The sequence below is a fragment of the Scyliorhinus torazame genome, chromosome 7 (genome assembly GCF_047496885.1).
Source record: "Scyliorhinus torazame isolate Kashiwa2021f chromosome 7, sScyTor2.1, whole genome shotgun sequence".
Taxonomy (NCBI): Eukaryota; Metazoa; Chordata; class Chondrichthyes; order Carcharhiniformes; family Scyliorhinidae; genus Scyliorhinus; species Scyliorhinus torazame.
The window spans coordinates 169168053-169194986 of NC_092713.1; the positions used below are offsets into that span (position 1 = coordinate 169168053).

Here is a 26934-nt window from a genome sequence, read left to right on the forward strand (position 1 = left end):
GGTGGCGGAGTTGCGCTACTGGTTGGGGAGAATATCACAGCTGTACTACGAGAGGACACCTCAGAGGGCAGTGAGGCTATGTGAGTAGAGATCAGGAATAAGAAGGGTCCAGTCACAATGTTGGGGGTTTACTACAGGCCTCCCAACAGCCAGCGGGAGATAGAGCAGCAGATAGGTAGACAGATTTTGGAAAAGAGTAGAAACAACAGTTGTGATGGGAGACTACAACTTCCCCAATATTGACTGGGACTCACTTAGTGCCAGGGGCTTAGACGGGGCAGAGTTTGTAATGAACATCCAGGAGGGCTTCTTAAAACAATATGTAGACAGTCCAACTAGGGAAGGGGCGGTACTGGACCTGGTATTGGGGAATGAGCCCGGCCAGGTGGTAGAAGTTTCAGTAGGGGAGCATTTTGGGAACAGTGACCACAATTCAGTAAGTTTTAAAGTGCTGGTGGACAAGGATAAGAGTGGTCCTAGGGTGAATGTGCTAAATTGGGGGAAGACTAATTATAACAATATTAGGCGGGAACTGAAGAACCTAGATTGGGGCGGATGTTTGAGGGTAAATCAACATCTGACATGTGGGAGGCTTTCAAGTGTCAGTTGAAAGGAATTCAGGACCAGCATGTTCCTGTGAGGAAGAAGGATAAATACGGCAATTGTCAGGAACCTTGGATAACGAGAGACATTGTAGGCCTCGTCAAAAAGAAAAAGGAGGCATTTGTCAGGGCTAAAAGGCTGGGAACAGGCGAAGCCTGTGTGGAATATAAGAAAAGTAGGAAGGAACTTAAGCAAGGAGTCAAGAGGGCTAGAAGGGGTCACGAAAAGTCATTGGCAAATAGGGTTAAGGAAAATCCCAAGGCTTTTTACACGTACATAAAAAGCAAGAGGGTAGCCAGGGAAAGGGTTGGCCCACTGAAGGATAGGCAAGGGAATCTATGTGTGGAGCCAGAGGAAATGGGTGAGGTACTAAATGAATACTTTGCGCATCAGTATTCACCAAAGAGAAGGAATTGGTAGATGTTGAGTCTGGAGAAGGGTGTGTAGATAGGCTGGGTCACATTGAGATCCAAAACGACGAGGTGTTGGGTGTCTTGAAAAATATTAAGGTAGATAAGTCCCCAGGGCCTGATGGGATCTACCCCAGAATACTGAAGGAGGCTAGAGAGGAAATTGCTGAGGCCTTGACAGAAATCTTTGGATCCTCACTGTCTTCAGGTGATGTCCCGGAGGACTGGAGAATAGCCAATGTTGTTCCTCTGTTTAAGAAGGGTAGCAAGGATAATCCAGGGAACTACAGGCCGGTGAGCCTTACGTCAGTGATTGGGAAATTACTGGAGATAATTCTTCGAGACAGGATCTACTCTCATTTGGAAGCAAATGGGCGTATTTGTGAGAAGCAGCATGGTTTTGTGAAGGGGAGGTTGTGTCTCACTAACTTGATAAGAGTTTTTCGAAGAGGTCACATAGATGATTGATGCAGGTAGGGCAGTGCATGTTGTCTATATGGACTTCAGTAAGGCCTTTGACAAGGTCCCTCATGGTAGACTAGTACAAAAGGCGAAGTCACACGGGATCAGGGATAAACTGGCAAGGTGGATACAGAACTGGCTAGGTCATAGAAGGCAGAGTAGCAATGGAAGGGTGCTTTTCTAATTGGAGGGCTGTGACTAGTGGTGTTCCGCAGGGATCAGTGCTGGGACCTTTGCTGTTTGTAGTATATATAAATGATTTGGAGGAAAATGTAACTGGTCTGATTAGTAAGTTTGCAGACGACACAAAGGTTGGTGGAATTGCGGATAGCGATGAGGACTGTCAGGGGATACAGCAGGATTTAGATTGTTTGGTGACTTGGGCGGAGAGATGGCAGATGGAGTTTAATCCGGACAAATGTGAGGTAATGCATTTTGGAAGGTCTAATGCAGGTAGGGAATATACAGTGAATGGTAGAACCTTCAAGAGTATTGAAAGTCAGGGAGATCTAGGAGTACAGGTACACAGGTCACTGAAAGGGGCAACACAGGTGGAGAAGGCATACGGCATGCTTGCCTTCATTGGCCGGGGCATTGAATATAAGAATTGGCAAGTCATGGTGCAGCTGTATAGAACCTTAGTTAGGCCACACTTGGAGTATAGTGTTCAATTCTGGTCGCCACACTACCAGAAGGATGTGGAGGCTTTAGAGAGGGTGCAGAAGAGATTTACCAGAATGTTACCTGGTATGGAGGGCATTAGCTATGAGGAGCGGTTGAATAAACTTGGTTTGTTCTCACTGGAACGACGGAGGTTGAGGGGCGACCTGATAGAGGTCTACAAAATTATGAGGGGCATAGACAGAGTGGATAGTCATAGGCTTTTCCCCAGGGTAGAGGGGTCAATTACTAGGGGGCATAGGTTTAAGGTGCGAGGGGCAAGGTTTAGAGTAGATGTACGAGGCAAGGTTTTTTTTTTTTTTTTTATACACAGAGGGTAGTGGGTGCCTGGAACTCGCTACCGGAGGAGGTGGTGGAAGCAGGGACGATAGTGACATTTAAGGGGCATCTTAACAAATACACAAATAGGATGGGAATAGAGGGATACGGACACAGGAAGTGTAGAAGATGGTAGTTTAGTCGGGCAGCATGGTCGGCAGGGGCTTGGAGGGCCAAAGGGCCTGTTCCTGTGCTGTACTTTTCTTTGTTCTTTGTTTGATGTCACAGGCCACTATCTCATTGACCCTGAAGGGGGATAAGGACCCAGAGCTGTGCGGGTCCTACAGACCGATCTGCCTATTAAATGTAGACGCCAAACTGTTGGCCAAACTCTTGTCCTGAAGACTGCGTTCCGGACGTGATTGTGGAGGACCAGACGGGATTCGTTAAGGGTAGGCAGTTGGCGGCCAACGTAAGAAGGTTGCTGAATATGATCATGATGCCCCCAGAGGGTAGGGACGTGGAGGTAGTGGTCGCAATGGACGCAGAGAAGGCATTTGATCAGTTGGAATTGGAATATCTGTGGCAGGTGCTGGGGCGGTTTGGATTTGGATGAGGCTTTATCGACTGGATCAGACTACTGTATCAGGCTCCCGTGGCGAGCCTACGGACGAACAGGTTAACATCGGACTACTTTAGGCTGCACCGGGGGACGAGGCAGGGATTCCCCCTCTCCCCACTGCTGTTTGCGCTGGCCGTAGAGCCGCTGGCATTGAGAGCCTCAAGGGGCTGGTTCGGGGAGGGATGGAATACTGAGTCGCACTATATCTGCTCCTATATGTTTCAGACCCACTAGAAGGGATGGATGAAATTATGGGGATTTTGGCCGGTTTGCGGGTTATAAATTGAACATGGGGAAAAGCGAGATGTTCGCGATCCAGCCAAGGGGGCAGGAGAGGCGAATGGGGGGAGCTGCCGTTTAGAGTGGTAGGGGAAGCTTTCAGTACCTAGGCATCCAGGTGGCGCAGGAATGGGAACGGCTGCTCAAGTTAAATCTGGCCCGACTAGTAGCCCAAATGAAGGAAGATTTCTGAAGGTGGGACGTGCTCCCGTTGTCACTAGCTGGGAGGGTACTGACAGTGAAAATGACGGTCATCCCGAGATTCCTGTTTGTGTTTCAGTGTCCCCCCCATCTTTATTCCACGGTCCTTTTTTAAACAGGTCAACAAGGTGATCTTGGGCTTTGTATGGGCGGGTAAGACCCCTCGAGTAAAAAAGGGGATGCTGGAGCCGAGCCGGGGGGGGGGGGGGGGGGGAGAGAAGGGGGGCTGGCGCTGCCGAACTTTTGTAATTATTATTGGGCGACGAATGGCACGGTACGCCACAAGCCCCATGGTGGTAACGGCCCTGAGAGTTTGGGGGCAATGGAGGAGACACGTGGGAGCGGAAGGAGCATCGGTCTGGTCTCCAATCTGCAATAATCACCGGTTTGCCCCGGGGAGGCTAGATGGAGGGTTCCGGGGATGGCAGAGACTAGGGATCGAGAGGATGGGAGATCTGTTTATGGAGGGGAGCTTTCCCAGCCTGAGGGAGTTGGAGGAGTAATTTGAATTGACAGGAGGGAATGAGTTTAGGTACCTACAGGCGCAGGACTTCCGATGCAGGAATGTCTCAACCTTCCCGCTCCTACCGCCAAATGAGATACAGGACAGGGTAGTTTCCAGAATGTGGGTGGGAGAAGGGAGGATTTCAGACATTTACAAGGAACTCATGGGGTCAGAGGAAACGCAGACTGAGGAGCTGAAGCACAAATGTCCAAAGATGTGCAGGTTAGGTGGATTGGCCATGATAAAATTGCCCTTCGTGTCCAAAATTGCCCTTAGTGTTGGGATGGTTACTAGGTTATTGGGATAGGGTGGAGGTGTTTACCTTGGGTAGGGTGCTCTTTCCAAGAGCCGGTGCAGACACGATGGGCCAAATGGCCTCCTTCTGCACTGTAAATTCTATGATAATCTATGAAAATGGGAAGAGGAGTTAGGAGAAGAGATGGAGGATGGTCTCTGGGCGGACGCGTTGAGTAGCGTCAACGCGTCCGCAACATGTGCCAGGCTCAGCCTGATACAGTTTAAGGTCGTTCACCGGCCCCACATGACAGTGACCCGGATGAGCAGGTTCTTTGGGGGTAGAAGACAGGTGCGCAAGGTGTGCGGGAGGACCAGCGAACCATGTCCATATGTTCTGGACATGCCCGAAGCTTAGGGGATTCTAGCAGGGGTTTGCGGATGTCATGTCCAAGGTTTAGAAACAATGGTGGCACCAAAACCAGAGGTGGCGATTTTCGGAGTGTCGGAAGACCCGGGAATCCAGGAGGAGAAAGAGGCAGACGTTCTGGCTTTTGCTTCCCTGGTAGCCCGGAGACGGATGCTATTAGCTTGGAGGGACTCAAAGTCCCTGAAGTTGGAGACATAGCTAACCAATATGGTTAGCTTTGTCTGTTTGGAGAAGAACAAGTTTGCCTTGAGAGGGTCAATGTTAGGGTTCGTCCAGAGGTGGCACAGCCGTTCGTCGACTTTGGGGAAAATTAACCTTCAGCAGAAGGGGGGGGGGGTTTAGTTTAGTTTAGAGTGGGGGGGTTAGTAAAGGTGGGTCCTGTGAGGGAGGAAGATGGCTTTTGCACTATGTTTATATTTGTATGTGCATTGTTTCTGCTGTTACTGTTATAAAACCATAAATACCTGAATAAAATGTTTATAAAAAAAAGATTTTAAACAAGTTTTCAGGAGTGCTGGGGCCCTAGCTGGTAAGGGCGTTAAATGAGGCTAGGGAGCGAGGGGTACTCCCGCCAACGATGTCACAGGCCTCTATTTCTCTCATCCTGAAGCGGGATAAGGACCTGGAACAATGCGGGTCGTACAGGCCAATATCCCTTCTAAATGTAGATGCCAAGCTGAGTATAGAGGATTGTGTGCCGGGGTGATAGGGGAGGACCAGACGGGGTTTGTAAAAGGGAGGCAGTTGACGGCTAACATCAGAAGGCTGCTAAATGTGACTATGATGCCTCCAAGGGAAGGGAGGTGGAGGTGGTGGTCACCATGGATGCAGAGAAGGCCTTTGATTGGGTGGAGTGGGAGTTTCTGTGGGAGGTCCTGGGATGGTTCAGGTTTGGGCAGGGTTTTGTGGACCGGGTCCGGTTGCTGTACCAGGCACCGGTGGCGAGCGTGCGGATGAACAGAGTGAGCTTGGATTATTTTAGGCTGCACCGGGGGACGATGCAGGGATGCCCGCTTTCCCTACTATTGTTTGCCTTGGCTATAGAGCCACTGATGATGGCGCTGAGAGCGTCAAAGGACTGGCAGGGGATGGTACTGGGGGTTGGGGGGCGGGTGGGGGGATGGAGCACAGGGTCTCGCTATATGCGGATGACCTTTTTTATATTTCTGACTCGCTGGGGGGGATTGGAGAGATTATGGGGGCACTGGTAACGGCACCTCTGCCGTTCTCGCCGGCTCGGTACTCCACAAGCCTGGTGGTAGTGGCGGCTTTGAGGGTGTGGGGACAGTGACAGAAGCACATGGGAGTGAAGGGGGCATCGGTATGGGCACCAATTTGTGGCAACCACCTGTTTGCACCAAGGGAGCTGGAAAGGGGGTTTCGGAGGTAGCAGCGAGCTGGGATTGAGCGCTTTGGGGAGCTGTTTATTGATAGCAGCTTTCCGTGCTTGGAGGAGGAGTTTGAGCTGCCCGGGGGGGAAATGGGTTCCGCTACCTGCAGGTGAGGGACGGAGCCAGGTTTTGACCTATCCGCACCTACCGCCCCAGGGGATACAGGACAAGGTAGTGTTGAAAACGGGAGTCGGGGAGGGGAAGGTCTCAGAAATTTATAAAGAGCTCATGGAATGGGAGGGAACCCCGATCGGGGAGGTAAAGCGAAAATGGGAGGAAGAGTTGGGCAAGGAATTAGAGGTGGGATTGTGGGAGGATGTCCTGAGTGGAGGTACGCGTCGTCATGTGCCAGGTTTAGCCAGATACAATTCAAGGTGTTCCACAGGGCGCATATTACCGTGGCCCGTTTGAGCAGGTTCTTTGAAGGGGTGGAGAATAGGTGCGGACGGTGTGCGGGAGGGCCCGCAAATCATGTCCTCATGCTTTGGGCATGTCTGAAACTTAGGGGATTTGGTATGGGTGGTTCTGAGTCCAGAGGTAGCAATTTTTGGTGTGTCGGAAGACCCGGGAGTTAAGGGGGCGAGAGAGGCCGATGTTTTGGCCTTTGCCTCTCTGGTAGCCCGGAGACGGATCTTAATGCTGTGGAGGGACTTGGAACCCCCGAAATCAGGGGTATGGGTCAGTGACATGGCCGGGTTTCTCAGGCTTGAGAAGATCAAGTTCGCCCTGAGAGGATCGATACTAGGGTTCGCCCGAAGGTGGCAGCCATTTATCGACTTCTTTGGGTAAAATTGTTCAGGGAACGAGGGAGGCAGGGGGAAATAGTTAGTGCGAAAGGGGGACGGGGGAACTGTGTATGTAAGCCATGTTGGCTGGGTTTGGTTGTTGGTTGGATGGGTATTAATTGTTTTGTTGTTTTTTTTCCTCTTGAAAATTGTTGTTAAAAATTATAAATGTCTTTTTTAAGAAATATTTTTATTCAAATCTTTACATATTTTCAACAAACCCCCCCCCCCCCCCCCCCCCCGACAGAAAAAAGAAAAACAAAGAACACATAAATAAACATCTTACAACTACATCATGAATTCCCCCAATATACAAGCCCCCCATTAAGCAATAATAAACACAGTAGAAAACACAAAGTACATCCCCCCCCCCCCCCCCTGCTGGGTTGCTGCTGCTGACCACCTCCTAATGCTCCGTTAGAAAGTCTAGGAACGGTTGCCGCCGCCTGAAGAACCCTTGCACAGACCCTCTCAAGGCAAATTTTACCCTCTCCAATTTAATGAACCCTGCCATGTCGCTGATCCAGGCTTCCACGCTCGGGGTCCTCGCATCCTTCCACTGGAGCAGGATTCTCCGCCGGGCTACCAGGGACCCAAAGGCCAGAATACCGGCCTCTTTCGCCTCCTGCACTCCCGGCTCGTCCGATACCCCAAATAGTGCTAACCCCAGCTCGGCTTAACCCGGGTGTTCACCACCTTAGGCACCGTCCTCGCAATACCCCTCCAGAACCCACCCAGCGCGGGGTACGCCCAGAACATATGGGTATGGCTTGCTGGGCTCCCCGAATACCTCCCACACCTGTCTTCCACCCCAAAGAACCTGCTCAGCCTCGCACCTGTCATATAAGCTCTGTGAAGAACCTTAAATTATATCAGGCTAAGCCTGGCGCAAGAGGAAGAATTAACCCTACCCAGGGCGTCTGCCCACGTACCCTCGTTTATCTCCTCCTCAAGCTCCTCCTCCCATTTACCCTTGACAGGGGCTGGTTTACCCCTTTTACCCCTTGCAGGGGCTGGTTTAGCACACTGGGCTAAATCGCTGGCTTTTAAAGCAGACCAAGGCAGGCCAGCAGCACGGTTCAATTCCCGTACCAGCCTCCCCGAACAGGCGGCGGAATGTGGCGACTACGGGCTTTTCACAGTAACTTCATTGAAGCCTACTTGTGACAATAAGCGATTATCATTTCATTTCATTTAGCTCCTCCATCGAGGTCTCCTCCTCCTCCTGCATCTCCTGGTAGATCGGCGAGACCCTGCCCTCTCCAACCCACACCCCCGGGAGCACCCTATCCTGGATCCTGAGTGCTGGAAGCAGCGGGAACTCCCTCACCTGCCGTCTTACAAACGCCATTACCTGCATGTACCTGAAGGCATTTACGGGGGGGGGTGTGAATCCCAAATTTTTCATCCAGCGCCCCAAGGCTCGCAAACGTCCCATCTAAAAACAGGTTCCCCATCCTTCTAATTCCTGCGCTGTCCCAGCTCAGGAACCCTCCATCCATTCTCCCCGGGACGAACCGATAGTTCTCCCGGATCGGGGACCAAACCGCAGCCTCTACCTCATCCCTGTGGCGCCTCCACTGCCCCCAAATTTTCAAAGTCGCCGCCACCACCGGACGCATGGTGCACCTAGTCGACGGGAGCGGCAGCGGTGCTGTCACCAGCGCTCCCAGACTCGTGCCCACACAGGATGCCATCTCCAGCCTCTTCCACGCCACCCCCTCCCCCTACATTACCCACTTGCGTATCATCGCCACATTGGCAGCCCAGTAATACCCACACAGATTAGGTAACGCTAACCCTCCTCTGTCCCTACTCCGCTCCAGAAACACCCTTCTCTACCTCGGGGTCTTTTTCGCCCATACGAATCCCATGATGCTCCCTCTGACCCGCTTAAAAAAGGCCTTAGGGATCAGGATGGGGAGGCACTGGAATATAAAAAGGAACCTCGGGAGCACCGTCATCTTCACCGACTGTACCCTATCCGCCAAGGAAAGTGGCAGCATATCCCACCTTTTAAACTCCTCCTCCATCTGCTCCACCAGCCTCGTCAAGTTGAGCATGTGTAGGGGCCCCCAACTCCTGGCCACCTGGATCCCCAGATACCGAAAACTCCTTTCCGCCCTCTTCAATGGAAGCTCGTCTATCCCCCTTCCCTGGTTCCCTGGGTGTACCACGAAGAGCTCACTCTTCCCCACGTTGAGCTTGTACCCGGAAAAGTCCCCAAACTCCCTGAGGATCCGCATCACCTCCGGCATCCCCCCCACTGGGTCCACCACATACAGTAACAGGTCATCGGCATACAACAAAACCCTGTGTCCCCCCCCCCCCCCCCCCCCCCCCCCCCCCCGCCCCCCGGACCAGCCCCCTCCAGTTCCTGAATTCCCTTAGAGCCATAGCCAAAGGCTCAATTGCCAATGCAAATAGCAAGGGGGATAGGGGGCACCCCTGCCTCGTCCCCCGGTACAGCCGAAAGTATTTCGACCTCCTCCGATTCGTGGCCACACTCGCCACCGGGGCTTCGTAAAGTAGCCTAACCCAACTAATGAACCCCTCCCCGAACCCAAACCTCCTCAACACTTCCCAGAGGTACCCCCACTCCACCCTATCGAGGGCCTTCTCCGCGTCCATCGCTGCCACCATCTCCGCCTCCCCCTCCACTGCAGGCATCATGATTACGTTAAGGAGCCTCCGCACATTGGTATTCAGCTGCCTTCCCTCAACAAAACCTGGTGAGGGCTTTTGTGAGGCGACAGGTGAGGGAATTCCCGTTGCTCCCGGCACAAGAAGTTCAAGATAGGGTGATCTCGGGTGTATGGGTCGGGGAGGGCAAGGTGTCGGAAATACACCAGGAGTTGAAAGAAGAGGGGGAAGCGCTGGTAGAAGAGTTGAAGGGTAAATGGGAGGAGGAGCTGGGGGAGGAGATCGAGGACGGTCTGTGGGCTGATGCCCTAGGTAGGGTTAATTCCTCCTCCTCGTGTGCCAGGCTCAGCCTGATACAATTTAAGGTGGTCCACAGAGCGCACTTGACGGGGGCGAGGTTGAGTAGGTTCTTTGGGGTAGAGGACAGATGTGGAAGGTGTTCAGGGAGTCCGGCGAACCATGTCCATATGTGTTGGTCATGCCCGGCACTGGAGGGGTTCTGGAGAGGAGTGGCGGGAGCAATATCTCAGGTGGTGAAAGTCCGGGTCAAGCCAAGCTGGGGGCTAGCAATATTTGGAGTAGTGGACGAACCGGGAGTGCAGGAGGCGAAAGAGGCCGGCATTCTGGCCTTTGCATCCCTAGTAGCCCGGCGAAGGATCTTGCTAATGTGGAAGGAGGCGAAGCCCCCCCCCCATCCTGGAGGCCTGGATAAATGATATGGCTGGGTTCATAAAGTTGGAGAGGATTAAGTTCGCCTTGAGAGGGTCTGCGCAGGGGTTCTACAGGCGGTGGCAACCGTTCCTAGACTATCTCTAGAGGAAGGTCAGTCCGCAGCAGCAGCCTTGGGAGGGGGAGGGGGGGCGGGAGAAAGGGGGGACTGCTTGGGAGGGTGGATGAACAAGAGATAACATGAAGGGTTGGGGAAACTGGCACGTACGGGTGAGGGCCAGTGTACAAAGCTGTGTAAATATATAATTTTGCCATGTATATATCTTGCTTGCTCTGCGCGATTTCTCGTTTTTTTTTGTTACGAAGGGTGGGGGGGGGGGGGGATTATTGTTTGTAAGGGAGGAAAATTGTGTTAAAAAACTTTAATAAATATCTATATATTTTTTAAAACCGTCTGGTCCTCGTGAATCACCCCCGGGACACAGTCCTCAATTCTGGTAGCCAACACGTTCGCGAACAGCTTCGCATCCACGTTGAGGTGAGAGATTGGCCTATACGACCCACACTGTAATGGTTCCTTGTCCTGCTTCAAGATCAGCGCCCTGGACATCGTCTCATTGAAAGTCCTCACTAATAGAGGGCCCAGCAGGACCATGTACTTCCGGTAAAATTCCACCGGGAACCCATCTGGCCCCGGTGCCTTCCCCGCCTGCATACTCCCCAGCCCCTTAGTCAGGTCCTCCAGCCCTACCGGTGTCCCAAGCCCAGCCACCTGCTCCTCCTCCACCCTCAGGAACCTCAGTCGATCCAAAAATCGACGCATCCCCCCCATCCCCCGTCAGGGGCTCAGACCTATGCAGCCCCTCATAAAAGTCTCTAAATACCCCATTTATTCCCACCGCAGTCCGCACCATGTTCCCCCCTTTATCCCTAACTCCCCCAATCTCCCTCGCTGCCTCCCGCTTCCGCAGCTGGTGTGGCAACATCCGGCTAGCCTTCTCCCCGTACTCGTACACCGCCCCTTGCACTTTCCTCCACTGCACCTCTGCCTTCTTGGTGGTCAACAGGTCGAACTCAGCCTGGAGGCTTCGTCGCTCCTGGAGTAGTCCCTCCTCGGGGACCTCTGCATACCTCCTATCCACCCTTAAAATCTCCCCCACCAATCTCTCCCTCTCTCTCCTCTCCTTCTTCTCCTTGTGGGCCGTAGTGGAGATTAGCTCTCCCCTAATCACCGCCTCCCAGACCACCCCACCTGCATCTCCCCATTATCGTTAACCTCTTTCAATGTACCCCCGGATCCGCCTGCTCACCTCATCCGCCAGCAAGCCCACCTCCAGGTGCCACAGCGGGCACTGGTCCCTCTCCTACCCTAGCTCCAGCTCCACCCAATGCAGGGCATGGTCTGTGATGGCTATGGCCGAATACTCCGTGCCCTCCACCCTCGGGATTAGTGCCCTGCTCATAACGACGAAGTCTATCCGGGAGTAGACTTTATGGACGTGGGAAAAAAAAGAAAATTCCCTGGCCCCGGCCTGACAAACCTCCATGGGACCACTCCTCCCATCTGGTTCATAAACTCCCTCAACACCTTGGCCGCCGCCGGCCTCTTACCCGTCCTGGACCTGGAGCGGTCCAATGCTTGATCCAGTACTGTGTTGAAGTCCCCCCCCCCCATTATCAAGCTCCCTGCCTCCAGGTCCGGAATCCGGCCCAACATGCGCCGCATAAATCCGGCATCGTCCCAATTTGGGGCATATACATTCACTAATACCACGCGCACCCGCTGCAGCTCACCACTAACCATCACATACCTACCTCCATTGCCTGCCACGATGTTCAGCGCCTCAAACGACACCCGCTTCCCCACCAAAATCGCCACCCCTCGATTCTTTGCATCCAACCCAGAGTGGAAAACCTGCCCTACCCACCCCTTTCTCAGCCTAACCTGATCTGCCACCCTCAAATGCATCTCCTGGAGCATAAGCACATCTGCCTTCAGTCCCTTCAGGTACGCGAACACATGGGTCCTCTTGACCGGCCCGTTCAGGCCTCTCACATTCCAAGTTATCAGCCAGATCAGGGGGCTTCCCGCCTCCCCCTCTGCCGATTAGCCATCCCCTTTTCTAGGCCAGCCATGTGCCCGCGCCTCCCGCACTCTCCTTTCCCCCCAGCGGCAGACCCCCGCCCCGACTCTCTCTCCGAGCTCCAGCTCACCTTTGGCCAATGCAGCAGCAACCCAGTACCCCCTCCCCCCCTCCAGCTAGGTCCCCCCGTAGCTGCGTTGCTCCCCCCATAGCACTCCCTTAAGTCAGATGACTCCTGCTGACCCCGGCCACTCCCACCACTCCATCGACTCCCCAGTGTGGAAGTCTCCCCCCCCCCCCCCCGTCCATCAGCGGGCGCTCCTCTCCAACACTGCCGTTTTCCCCCGGCCCTACCCCCTTCCTTCCCTAGCGCGGGGAAAAGCCCACGTTGTCCATCAGACCGGCCCCGCCCTCTCTGGCGCAGCTCCCTTTTGCGGCCTAATCCCAGCCCCCCCCCCTCGGGCTCCCATCTCCCCTCCCTCCAACCCTGTCCTTCCAACCACCGACACCCACACTCTCACAAAACCCCCACTTCGAACTATTTCACCCTACCCTGCACCCAAGGAAACAATACAGAACAGAATAGAACATCCCCCAAAGCACATTAACCACAGTAGCCCCCCGCGACCTCCCCTCACAACCGACCCTCAGTCCGTGTCCAACTTTTCTGCCTGAATAAAGGTCCACGCCTCCTCCGGTGTCTCAAAGTAATGGTGCCGGTCCTTAAACGTGACCCACAGTCACGCCAGCTGCAGCATCCCGAATTTCACCCCCTTCCGATGCAGAACCGCCTTAGCCCGATTTGTACCCGGCCCTCTTCTTGGCCACCTCCGCGCTTCAGTCCTGGTATATACGGACCTCTGCATTCTCCCACCTGCTGCTCCGCTCCTTTTTTGCCCATCTTAGGACACACTCCCTGTCCAAGCGGTGGAACCGCACCAATACCGCCCGCGGCAGCTCGTTAGACTTGGGTCTCCTAGTCAGGACTCGGTGGGCCCCATCCAGCTCCAGGGGTCTCGGGAAGGCACCCGCGCCCATCAACGTATTCAGCATCGTGACCACATATGCTCCAGCATCCGACCCCTCCATTCCCTCCGGGAGACCCAGAATCCGCAGATTCTGCCTCCTCGACCGATTCTCCATGTCCTCGAACTTCTTCTGCCATTTCTTATGCAGCGCCTCGTGCACCTCCACCTTCACCGCCAGGTCCAATATCTCGCCCTCATTCTCCGAGGCCTTCTGCCGCACCTCCCGGATCGCCGCCCCTTGGGCCTTCTGGATCTCGACCAGCTTGTCGATCGAAGCCTTCATTGGCTCCAGCAGCTCTGCTTTCAATTCCGTGAAGCAGCGCTTGAGAAACCCCTGCTGCTCTTGTGCCCACACTGCCTGATCTCCACCCGCCGCTATCTTGGCTTTCCTCTCTCGCACTTTTCGCTGCACCAGAATTACTTTTTTCACCGCTCCACTCCTGGTCCAATCCACACAGTGCTGGGGAAATCGTACTGTCACCTTCCAACACTGGGAACCGTCGAACAAATGCTGCTGGGGCCCCTCAAAAGAGCCCAAAAGTCAGTTTCTGGCGGGAGCTGCCGAACGTGCGACTTAGCTCAGCATAGCCGCAACCGGAAGTCCCCAAAATTATATATGTATTAATAAAATATTTTCAAAACAAAAAAAAATTATCCTTCTATTCCTTCTACCCTGATGTGTCTATCGAGCCTCACTTTAAATGCATTTCCAATATTCAATTTAGCGAATCCCTGTGGTTGTGAGTTTAACATTTGTACCATTTTCTGAGTATAGCCTGTGCTGTTGTTCTTCATTGACCTGCGCTATGATTGGAGAGGAGAGGTTTGAGGGTGCCAACTGATTATTGCATGAGGTGAACCAGCTTTTACCTGTCGATGAAATGTCCCTGAGTATGCATGGTTTGGTGTGACGAGTACGAGACTGGTGAGTTTGTCCAACTGCTGTGGTTTCCATACGGATTGTAATCTGCAAAGGATAAAACGGCAAATTGAGAGCAATCAAAGGCTATATTTGTAATTTCAGATATTTTAGATTGAAATTCAGATGGCCGAGGGAGCCTGTCCTGTGAGGATGTGTGCTTCAGTGACTGTGACTCGCTCGGAGGCTGCATTGATGTCATGTACCAGTCAACCCTTTCTGCTCCACAATCTGCACAGAGATCATTTAGTCCCTCAAGCTTGCTTTTTTTTTTTCAATTTTAGAGTACCCAATTCTTTTTTTTCCCCCCAATTAAGAGGCAATTTAGTGTGGCCACTTCTCGTAACCTGCCATCTTTGGGTTGTGGGGGTGAAACCAATGCAGACACGGGGAGAATGTGCAAACTCCACACGGACATTGACCCATGGCCGGGATCGATCCCGGGTCCTTGGCGCCGTGAGGCAGCAGTGCTACCATGCGCTACCATGCTGCCCTCCTCAAACATGTTTTACATTTCAGTCAGATCACTACTGATCTGCAATAACACGATTGACTTGCCTCATCTCTGTACCCCTCGAAGCTCTTACTTAAAGATCTGTCCACCTTAGTCTTGAAATGTCAACATCCACAATTTTTTTGTCCATATTTCCATTGCTCATAGCACAAAACAAAGTGCTGCCTCCTGATCAGCCTAACCCCAATTCTAACATTGTGCTCCCTTGTTCTGGACTTCCACACCAGAAGCAATAGTTAATTTTATGTTTATTGTATTATTACGATTAAGGATAAACAGGTGGAAGGTATTGAATGATTAAGTTACTTGTGCACATATAAAAAGGGATTACTTTCCATGACTGGTGGGCACCATGGGGGCTGGAGTACATCATCACTCCCAGGAATGACATTTTGATTGAATTAGTTAAGTTTCCTTTTTGATGTTTTATCTTGGTTACAGTGCCCCTGCAGGGGCTGACATTCCTGTCTTTTTTTGTTTAATTTGACTAAGGTAACAAGGAAGTTAGACAAAGGAGAACCAGTGGATGTGATTTATTTAGATTTCCTGAAGGCCTTTGCAAAAAGGCCACATAGGAGATTGTTAAAAAAGTTAAGTGCCCATGGTGTTCAGGGTAGGACCTTGGCATGGATAGAGGATTGGCTACTGGCAGAAGGCAGAGAGTGGGGATAAACAAGTCTTTTTCAGTATGGTAGCCGGTGACTCGTGGTGTACCTCAGGGGTCGGTGCTGGGACCACAACCTTTCACAATATACATTAATGATCTGGAAGAAGGAACTGAAGGCACTATTGCTAAGTTTGCAGATGATATAAAGATCTGTGGAGGGACAAGTAGTATTGAGGAAGCAAGGGGGCTGCAGAAGGATTTGGACTAGGAGAGTGGGCAATGAAGTGGCAGATGAAATACAATGTGGAAAAGTGTGAGGTTATGCACTTTGGAAGGAGGAATTTAGGCGTAGACTATTTTCTAAATGGGGAAATGCTTAGGAAATCAGAAGCACAAAGGGACTTGGGAGTCCTTATTCACGATTCTCTTAAGGTTAACATGCAGGTTCAGTCGGCAGTTAAGGCGGCAAATGCAATGTAAGCATTCATGTCAAGAGGGCTAGAATACAAGACCGGGGATGTATAAGGCTCTGGTCAGACCCCATTTGGAGTATTGTGAGCAGTTTTGGGTCTGTATCTAAGGTGCTGGCCTTGGAAAGGGTCCAGAGGAGGTTTACAAGAATGATCCCTGGAATGAAGAGCTTGTCATATGAGGAACGGGTGAGGACTCTGGGTCTGTATATGTTGGAGTTTAGAAGGATGAGGGGGGATCTTATTGAAACTTACAGGATACTGCGAGGCCTGGATAGAGTGGGTGTGGAGAGGATGGTTCCACTTGCAGGAAAAACTAGAAGCAGAGGACACAATCTCAGACTAAAGGGCCGATTCTCCAGGTTGAAATCCCGCATCAGGGCTTGTGGGCCACAGAAGGAATGTTCATGATGTGGTTCAATGGGCTGATAAGCAGCCTGGGAATCATTCCTCCCCCTCGCCACCAAAGGTGTGTGTGAAGATATGCTATTAAAAGGGACACTGGGGCATTGGTAAGTAGAAGGCACAGCTATGTAATGCTACATTGTGTGAATAAACCCATTATCAAGAAAAGGAGTTGTGTCCAGTTCCATTCTTCATCACCTTTTAAATAGTGCCCACTCTTCCAGTCCATTAGTTCAACTTACTGGAGTCACTTCATTTCTTATTATGTCAAAGAGCAGATTTATAGGAAAAGCGTAACTACTGTTCACTCTTACAGTCAGTGGAAGGAGTGTTAAATCAGTGTGTCAACGAGCAAAAACTACTGTTCACACTTACACAGTCTGTGGAAGGAGTGTTATATCAGTGTGTCAGGGAGCAATAAGGAAAGTACCTTCATTATATTATTCACGCACAGCTTCTGATGGGAGATCTAGAATGGGATGAGTATCCATCAGTGATGGGAATATACAGTATGGAGGTAATATCTGTCAGTTAGGGGAATACCCGGGATGGTGTCAGTATCTGTCATTGAGGGGAATATTCGGGAAGGAGTTAGTATCCGTTAGTAAGGGGAATATCTGGGATGGGGTCAGTATTTGTCATTGAGCACAATATCCGGGATGGCGTAAGTATCTGTCAGTAAGGAGAATATCCGGGATGGAGTTAGTATCAGTAAGTGAGGGGAATATTAAGGATGGAGTGAGTATCAGTCAGTGAGGGGGATATCCGGGATGGAGTTAGTATCAGTAAGTGAGGGGAATATTAAGGATGGAGTATCAGTCAGTGAGGGGGATATCCGGGATGGAGTTAGTATCAGTCAGTGAGGTGAATATTAAGGATGGAGTGAGTATCAGTCAGTGAGGGGATATCCGGGATGGAGTTAGTATCAGTCAGTGAGGGGAATATTATGGATGGAGTGAGTATCAGTCAGTGAGGGGGATATCAAGGATGGAGTTAGTATCCGTCAGTGAGGGGAATATCCAGAATACTCACTCCACCCTTAATATTCCCCTCACTGATGGATACGAACTCCATCCCGGATATCCCCCTCACTGACTGATACTAACTCCATTCTTAATTAGTAACTCTCCATGAGGGGAATATCAAGGATGGAGTGAGTATCCGTCAGTGAGGGGAAAATCAAGGACGGTCTCAGCATCCATCAGTTAGGAGAATAACAAAGATGGATTTAGTATCCGCCAGCGAGGTGAATATTCGAGATGGAGTTAGTGGGCTGGATTCTCCGCAACCCTGTGCTGAAATTGAGGCCGGCACAGGGGCGGAGAATCCATTTCACGGCATAATCGGGCCCGCCTCCGGTTCGGCGATTCTCCGGGCTCTGAAAATCGGCGTGACCGCAGAGTACGCTGCGCGTCCGGGGGCCCATTGCCAGAGGCCCGCTGAGCAGACCTCCATTCCCGACCGGCCGAGTTGCTGACGGCGTGGAACTAACCACCTATTGCCGGTTGGGAAGCTGGCGTGGCCCGCGGCTGCCCTGGTCGGGGGCGGGTGAATCGGAGACCAGGGGGGGCCTTAAAGGCGGCCGGTGATTAAAGGCGCGGGGTTCGAGGCTCAAACGCGCAGCCAATCGGTGGGGTTTATCCTTTTGTCTGGCTCCGCGGTCCGAGTCCGCCATGGAGCACAGCGTGGCCACTGGAAGTCGCCGCCGTGCGAATGAGCGGACTTCGAACCGGACGTGCGGGGGCCCGTATCCGCAGCTGAAGCGGCGAGATTCACTCCGGGTCCCTGCCAGCCCCCTGCAGGACATTGAATTCGTTCAACTTTTTGAAAGGGATTTCTGGAGTAAAACTCCACCGTTTTTACGCCAGCGTGGGGACGTATTCTCATTTTGGGAGAATCCAGCCCAGTATCCGTCAGTGAGAGGAATATTCAGGATCGAGTGAGTATCCGTCAGTGAGGAGAATATCAAGGATGGATTTAGTGTCCATCAGTTCGGAGAATATCAAGGATGGATTTAGTATCTGCCAGTGAGGGGAATATTCGGGATGGAGTGAGTATCCATCAGTCAGGGGAATATTCGGGATGGATAGAGTATCTGACAGTGAGGGGAATATCAAGGATGGATTTAGTATTTGCCAGTGAGGGGAATATTCGGGGTGGAGTGAATATCCGTCAATGCGGGAAATATCAAGGATGGATTTAGTATCAGTCAGTGAGGGGATTATCAAGGATTGAGTTTATATCCATCACTGAGAGGAATATCAAGGATGGATTTAGTACCCGTCAGTGACGGATATATCAGAGATGGAGTTAGTATTCATTAGTGAGGGGACTACTCGGGATGGAGTGAGTATCCGTCAGTGAGGGGAATAATCGGGATGGAGTGAGTATCCGTCAGTGAGGGGAATAATCGGGATGGAGTAAGTATCCGTCAGTAAGGGGAATAATCGGGATGGAATGAGTATCCATCAGTCAGGGGAATATCCAGGATGAAGTTTCTGTCCATTGCCCAGTGGGTTAACTGCTACCAGTAGATGCTGTAACACAGCTTGTTCACTGCTATTACCTGAGACACTGATGGGCTTGGTGGCAATGCCTTGTGAGGCCACAGCCTGCACCGGTCCTGTTGTCTGATAGCTAGTTTTGGAGGTGCGAGAAATGGCACCAAATTTGGAAACAGTTGGCAACTCCCCAAAGGGTATGATGGGATCCTCCTCCTTGCTCTCGGCTGCCCTCCTCTGAAGGTCCAGATTCATGAGCTGCTCCCGTAGGCCCTTATTGTCAACATTCTGTCAAAAATCAAAGAATGCATGAGCAACAGAGAAGATTAGTGATCCCATCTTTGTTCCAACATGACTCTAACATACTGCCCATCCCTTATCTAGGTTTCAGTATTCCCTTATCAGTGGCAAACCATTTTAGCCCTTTAGCAGACTAAGTGCTGCCTAAGTCACTAGGCTGCCATTCTGCTCTGCCTTCCTTAACAGGTCAGGTCTTGGGTGGCCATGTTCCAGGCATGTCTGCATACTCCTTGGAGCGGCTAGGGGGTGGGTAAAGGCTCGCATCCCAACTGGAAGAGCTTAATTTCGTTAGGGAGCAATAGCACTCGTCAAAGAGCTTTGCACACAGAAGGCTGTTCCAAATCTTTCTCTCAATGGGCTGTCGTATCACATTATGCAGCTAGCAAGTGCACAAAAATCCACCCATCTCAGTTTTTCTGCCCACCAGCCTGAAATTAAGTTAAAACACTGAAAAAACAGCATGGGCACGTATAAGAATGACACCTAATTTATAGCAAATAATAGGCCAGTCAGTCAACAGATCTACGCTGGTCTTTACACTCCACAGGAAAATCTTCCCACCCTATCAACATATCTTTCAATAAGACATGAGCAGGAGTCGGCCATTCAGCCCATCGAGTCTGCTCCACCATTCAATGAGATCATGACTGATCTGATATGATGATCCTCAACTTCCACTTTCCCAACTTATCCCCATAACTTTTAATTCCCTCACTGATTAAAAATCTATCCATCTCAGCCTTGAACACACTTAACGTCCCAGCCTCCACAGTTCTCTGCGGTAAAGAATTCCACAGATTCACTACCCTCTGAGAGAAGAAATTCCTCCTCATCTGTGTTAAATGGATGATCCCTTACTCTTAGATTATGCCCTCTGGTCCTAGACTCTCCCACAGAGGAAAGATCCTCTCAGCATCTACTCTGTCAAGTCCCCTGCAAATCCCATATGTCTCAATAAGGTCGCCTCTCATTATCCTAAACTCCAATGAGTACAGGCTCAACCTACTCAACCTCTCCTCATAAGAAAATCCCTCCATACCCAGGATCAACCTAGTGAACCTTCTTTGAACTACCTCTAATGCCAGTATATTTTTCCTTAGATAAGGAGACTAAAACTGTTCAGTTTTCCAGGTGTGGTCTAACTAGTGCCTTGTACAGTTTTAGCAGGACTTCCTTATTTTTATATTCCATTTCCTTCAAAATAAAGGTCAACATTCAATTTGCCTTCTCAATTACCTGCTGGACTTGCATGCTAGCTTTTTGTCATATATGCACGAAGACCCCCCAAAAACATGTATACTGCAGTCTTCTTCCATTTAAATATTATTCAGCTCCTTTATTCTTCCTACCAAAGTGCAGATCTTCACATTTTCCTACATTATACTCCATCTGCCAAGTTTTTGCCCACTCACCAAACCTGTCTATATTCCTCTGTAAGACTCCTTGGTGTCATCCTCACCACTTACCTTTCCACCTATTTTTGAGCCATCCGCAAACTTGGCAATGGTACATTCGCTTCCCTTGCTCAAGTCATTAATGTATATTGTAAATGACTGTGGCCCCAGCACTGATCTCTGTTGCACTCCACTAGTTACAGGTTGTCATCGTGAAAATGTCCCTCTTATCTCAACTCTGTCTTTGAAATTTTTTTTAAAAAGAGTACCCAATTCATTTTTTCCAGTTACGGGGCTATTTAGCATAGCCAATCCACCTATCCTGCACATTTTTGGGTTGTGGGGGTGAAACCTATGCAAACATTGGGAGAATGTGCAAACTCCACACGGACAGTGATCCAGAGCCAGGATCGAACCTGGGACTTCGGTGCTGTGAGGCAGCAGTGCTAACCACTGTGCCACCGTGCTGCCCGAACTCTCTGTCTTCTATTGGTTAGCCAATCCTCTATCCATGCTAATGTATTATCCCCATTCCTTTCTTCCTCGTGGGCTTATCCAGCTTAACCGTAAAAAGCATCTGTGCTACTTGTCTCTGTCACTTTATGTAATGGAGTTTGTCCTGAACTCCCGATTGGATTTATTAGTGAGAATCTTATACTCATGCTTCCATGTTTTGGTCTTCGCCACATCAAAACTGCCCGGTCAAGGCTGAACGTGAAAGTGCATGATTTCACTCTACCACCTTTACTGGAACCCTGGCACCATCTCAATTATTAATAGACTAATTTCAAACTGTTGATGAATAGAGTGCAGCTAAATAAAGAACATTTGGGAGGGAAGGGGGACTTTATCCCAGAACATACTGTTCACATACTAAAACAGGTAGGCAGGATTGCACACATTACAACACATTTGTCTTGGGTGTCTGGTTACCACTGACATCCTGTACACAGTTCAGAGAGCAGCAATGTACAATCGCTGGTGACTGTCAATGATTCACTATCTTTCAGGGCATGTGAAACAAGCCCAGCACAGAGTCAACATACACACCCGCCTGTTCCAACGACATGGCCCAATCACTGCCCTTCCCTGCGTCCTTGGCTTAATGTTTTGCAAACAGTTACACCAGTGAGAACTGGATGGTGTGGTTCGTCAGTACTGTCGCTTCACTTCGAGGGTTGTGACTCAGGAGTACCTCATTGTTGGATGGATGTCCTCTCTCTCTTTGTATTTGGTAATGGGCCGACATGTACCAACTTCAGAACCGAACCAGCTTCTTCAAGGGCATATGCTCACTCGTCATTAAACTGCCTACAACTTAGCACTTAAACACTCAAATCAAAGAGTTTACAAAGATTAGGCACGGTTAGCAATGACAGTGTCAAAATACTTCACTGTTCTGAAGTTAACACACATTGTAAAGAAAACATTATTTTGTATTGAAAAACAAAACTGCAGCTACTGAAACCTGTGGAGTTTGTTCCAGCTTTTTTTTGTTCTTATTTACTTAGTATTCAACCAATGCTGCATCTACGTTGGGAGTGTTTGATGGGACAGCCTAGAGGGAGCTTTACTCTGTTTCTAACCCCGTGCTGTACCTGTCCTGGGAGTGTTTGATGGGGACAGTGTAGAGGGAGCTTTCCTCTGTATCTAACACCGTGCTGTACTTGCCCTTGGAGTGTTTAATGGAAATAGTGTAGAGGAAGCTTTACTCTGTATCTAACCCCATGCTGGTTCTGTCGTGGGAGTGTTTGATGGGGACAGTGTAGAGGGAGCTTTCCTCTGTATCTGACCCTGTGCTGTACCTGCCCTGGGAGTGTTTGATGGGGACAATGTAGAGAGGGAATTACTCTGTATGCAACCCTGTGCTGAATTGTCGATTTTATCTTCGAGGTGCCAAGTTAACTCTAGAATTTTGTTGTTACTCTGCATGAGACATGCACGTGAACCGTGGATTTAAAACCGGTTTCCCGTGTGTAGCCCGGCTTCTCGCTGGGGCGGCTCCTCGCTAGGGCGGCGGTTCACTGAGCCAACTATCCTTTGACTAAATGACTGCCATTATTTACAGTGTATTTCAGTAAACTGACGCAAGAGCATGACTTACATTCATCTCCATGCCACTGGAAGGCATAACGTCTTTGGGCTGTGCATTCTGGCTGCCAATATAGGAACCAATAGTGTCACAAGACCAGGGTGAGTATTGAGCAGTGTATTCATGGTCCTTATACTTCTTGACTGCTTTCAGGTCTTCATCGGAATACTGAACAGGGAAAAATGTACAAAATGCAATTAGCACATCCACAGAAACAAATAGCAGCTGAATGATTGCTGTTTTACACTAGCGCAGTGTAAAATTGCCTTTTGTAATATATTTTTAAAAATAAAATAAATTTAGAGTGCCCAATTCATTTTTTCCAATTAAGGGGCATTTTAGCGTGGCCAATCCTCCTAGCCTGTGTATCTTTGGGTTGTGGGGGCGAAACCCATGCAAACACAGGGAGAATGTGCAAACTCCACACGGACAGTGACCCAGAGTCAGGATCGAACCTGGGACCTCGGCGCCGTGAGGCAACAGAGCTAACCCACTGCGCCACCATGCTGCCCTTCCTCTTGTAATATAAACAGGAAACAGAATTTGCAAAGAGTAAATCAGGCACAATGACAGAGTTTAGGATTGAATTGAATATTGCACTGAGACAGAGACAGCAGTCAGTCTCGATCTGAGATTAGGAGAGGGCCCATAATTGAACTGGATCACTGGACCACTTGTGAGGGAGCCAATAGCTGGACTGGATCATTTGGAGACAACCAAAAGCTGGACTGGATCTGAGATGGGGAGAGAGTCAATAGGTGGACTGGATCACTGAGAGCATGCCAATGAACTGACTAGATCACTGAATGAGGACATGCCAATGGATGGACTGGATCACTGAATAGGGACATGCGAATGAGCGAACTGGATCACGGATTGGGAACGTGCCAATGGACAGGCTGGATCACTGAATAGGGACATGCGAATGAACGGACTGGATCACGGATTGGGAGCGTGGCAATGAGTGGACTCGATCACTGATTGGGAACATGCCAAAAAGTGGACTAGATCACGGATTGGGAACATGCCAATGAGCAGACTGGATCACTGATTGGGAACGTGCCAATGAGCGGACTGGATCACTGATTGGGAATGTACCAATGAGCGGACTGGATCACTGATTGGGAACGTGCCAATGAGCGGACTGGATCACTGACTGGGATTGTGCCAATGAGCAGACTCCATCACTGATTGGGAACATGCCAATGAGCGGACTGGATCACTGATTGGGAGCAGCCAATGAGCGGACATGATCGCTGATTGGGAGCAACCAATGAGCGGACCAGATCACTGTTTGGGAGCGTGCCAATGAGCGGACTGGATGTTCGGTTGGATGAACTATTAATTGGACTGGGCACTGGTCTGGACGTTGCTGTTTATTTCGACACAACGTTTTGTTCCTGATGCACAACCGACACTTCCAAACCCCTGGCCTCCGTGGCCAAACCGGAGTGCTTGGCCTGCCTCGACAGTGACTGCTGTTCATTGCCCGGCTCTGCTGATGCATTTTTCCTGGTGAGGAACTAGAGAAAATTGGGAAATTTCCAAGTACCTCCGGGGAGACGTCGACAAAGGAAGATGGCAGTGCTGCGGTCGGTGGGAAAGGTGGTGGAGAAATGGTCTTGCGCTCCTCCAGCTGGGCCATTAATTCTTTCCGGCGTCGATGAAGATAATCCAGGCTTGGTTGTGGTTGAGGTTGATGCTGGGGCACTCTGCCATGAGGGTCCTGGAAGGAAACAGTAGAATCAACAATGCTCCATTATTTCCGTAAGAGGAACCTTTACCGATAGAGTACTGAGAATTGGAACATACTGGAACAGGTAGTAGTTGAGAGGACTAACATAAATACATTTAAGGGAAAGTGAACTAAGTATATCAGGGAAAAAGGAATAGGTTATGCTAATAACGTAGGGTGAAAGCAGGCTTTTGTGGAGCATAAACACTAGCATAGACCAGTTGGGCAGAATGGCCATTTCTTGTGCAGGATTGAGGGAACTCTGCACTCAGTTAGCTGATCTCAGTCAGGCCTATGGTGGCAGCACAGAGAATGACAAAGAGTCATTCACACTCAAAATGTTGGTCGGGATTCTCCATTGCAATTCCACCCCATTACCTTTTTGCTAGGGAGGTAGAATAATTTGGCACTCAGTTAAATGTCCCATTCAGTCCAGCGGGACCAGAGAATCCCGCTGCCGTGAATGGACGGAGGATGCCTCCCTTTCTCTCTCTCCACAGATGCTGCCAGACCCACTGAGATTTTCCAGCATTTTCTGTTGTTGTTTCAGATTCCAGCATCTGCTTTTACCCCAGGAGTTCCAGCGGCCGATTTCGGTCCAGGAACTAACACTGGAGACTGATGGCCTTCAGGTCGGCTGAACTGGGCCCTGCCTCTGTGCTGACATTCACCGTCTGCGCTGGCAGGGTGAGAATGTGAGAAGCGGCTGAGAATATGAAGGAGCTGATGATTCAGCACTGTGGAGGAGAGGGGAGAAAAACTGCAAATGCAAACACAAGGGAATACCCAATGACTGTACAGTCACTATGCCCCCTTATGGGGGAGGAGCTAGAACTTGGGCAGCACAATCTAAAAATGAGGTGTCTCCCATTTAAGGCTGAGATGGAGAGAACGGTTTTCCCTCAGATGGTCGTTAGTCGGCAGAATTCTCTTGCCCAAAGAACAGTGGCGGTTGGCTCATTATTACATACTCAAGGCCGAGATAGATTTCTAATCCTGAAGGGAGCTAAAGGTTCTTGGGGCAGGAGGGGTCAGGAAGAGTCAGAAAGGTGGAACTGAGGCAATTGTATGCTCCTGCTGCGATGTCCCTCTGTCCTGTGGCCTATGAAAGCTGCTCATCTCTGGTATCCTTAGAACCTACCTAAGGTACAAGGCTTCTACTTATAAAAGTTCATCATTCCATGTGTTAACCATCTCACTCCCCGCTTTTAAAGATCAGCATATCAGAGTCCCTAAATCTGCTGCTGTGAAGTTTTACCATTTGGTGCATATTTCCTCTCCTTACTTGTTCCAAAATGGATTGGCCTCACATTTCTTTGCATTAACCATCACCCAACTACTAACCTGTCCAAGTGACCCTGAAGTGGCTTACTATTCACTGTTAACCACAAAATCACTATTTCTTGTCAGGTACATATTTTGAGTCTAGGCCAGGTGTCATAAATATTAAAAACAGCAATAACGCCAAACCTGACTCTGCAAACACCGCTGTTTATACGCCTCCCACCTCTTAAACTATCCATAAACCGCCAATCTGTTTACTGTTCATTCGAAAACTCTCTGCCAGTACAGGGCAGTATGGTGGCACAGTGGTTAGCACTGCTGCCTCACAGTGTCAGGTACCCGGTTTTGATTCTGACCGTGGGTGACTTTGTGTGGAGTTTGCACATTCTCCCTGCGCCCAAAGGTTTCCTCTGGGTGCTCCGGTTTCCTCCCATAGTCCAAAGATGTGGAAGTTAGATGAATAGATCAAGACCATAGAAAATCCCCCAAATTAACCCCTATTGACTGCACTGCCATCTAAGATGGGAAAGAACCAACGCCCAGCTGAAAAGCCTGCAGAGACGAGGGGATGGACACCTCAGCCTCGAAACAGGGAAGCACATATGGAGGCACAGAACCGGCGAAGGTCGACCCCGCAGATTTTCCAGCGCAGACCCGGGCGCCGATGGAACAAATTAAGTACTTTATCACATCTGAGCTCCAGGGGAAATGAAAAAAAGCTTCTTGGCGGTCATCGAGGCAGCAGTGGAGGTCGCAACAGCCCCCATGAAGGAGGCAATAGACAAAATGGAATTTGGAGTCGAGAACTAAAGGGAATAGGTTTAAGGTGAGAGGGGAGAGATACAAAAGAGACCAGAGGGTGGTGAGCATCTGGAACGAGCTGCCAGAGGCAGTGGTAGAGGTGGGTACAATTTTTTCCCTTTAAAAAAGTTACAGTTACATGGGCAGGGTGGGTATGGAGGGATATGGGCCAAATGCGGGCAAGCGAGACTAGTTTAGTGATAGAAACTGGGCGGCATGGACAGGTTGGGCCTAAGGGCCTGTTTCCATGCTGTAAACGTCTATGTCTATGAATGGAGTCTAGAGGCCCAAAGGTTAACGACACAGGACCTTGAAAAAGCCACTACGGACCAAGGGGATTGTGACACTCTACACTGAGGTGGCGAAGCTGGTCAAGCCCCAGAAGGGGTTGAAGGACAAGATCGACGACCAAGAAAACCGGTCGCGTCGACAAAACGGTAGGATCATGGGGCAGCCAGAGGGAACAGAGGGGAGAAACCTCACAGAATATATAGCAGAGATGTTCGGGAAGCTGGTCTGCAAGGAGGGCTTCACTAAGCCCCCAGAGGTTGACCGTGTCCACAGATCCCTCCGGCAGCGGCCCAGGGCTGGGCAAATGAACGATACTCATAAAGCTCCACAGATACC

General features: G+C 50.3%; 1 protein-coding gene across 10 annotated transcripts in view; it reads right to left on the reverse strand.

Moving 5' to 3' along the window:
- The window catches only part of LOC140426702 (roquin-1-like), a 311609-nt gene that overhangs the window by 33042 nt on the left and 251633 nt on the right, over positions 1-26934 (reverse strand). For all 10 annotated transcript variants that reach the window (XM_072511781.1, XM_072511789.1, XM_072511788.1 and 7 more), the window contains 4 exons: positions 24040-24213; positions 22500-22655; positions 18767-18989; positions 14156-14252 (listed from right to left, as the gene is read on the reverse strand). In XM_072511781.1, the coding sequence (XP_072367882.1) occupies positions 14156-14252; positions 18767-18989; positions 22500-22655; positions 24040-24213 (650 nt within the window). The remainder of the gene's footprint in view (positions 1-14155; positions 14253-18766; positions 18990-22499; positions 22656-24039; positions 24214-26934) is intronic.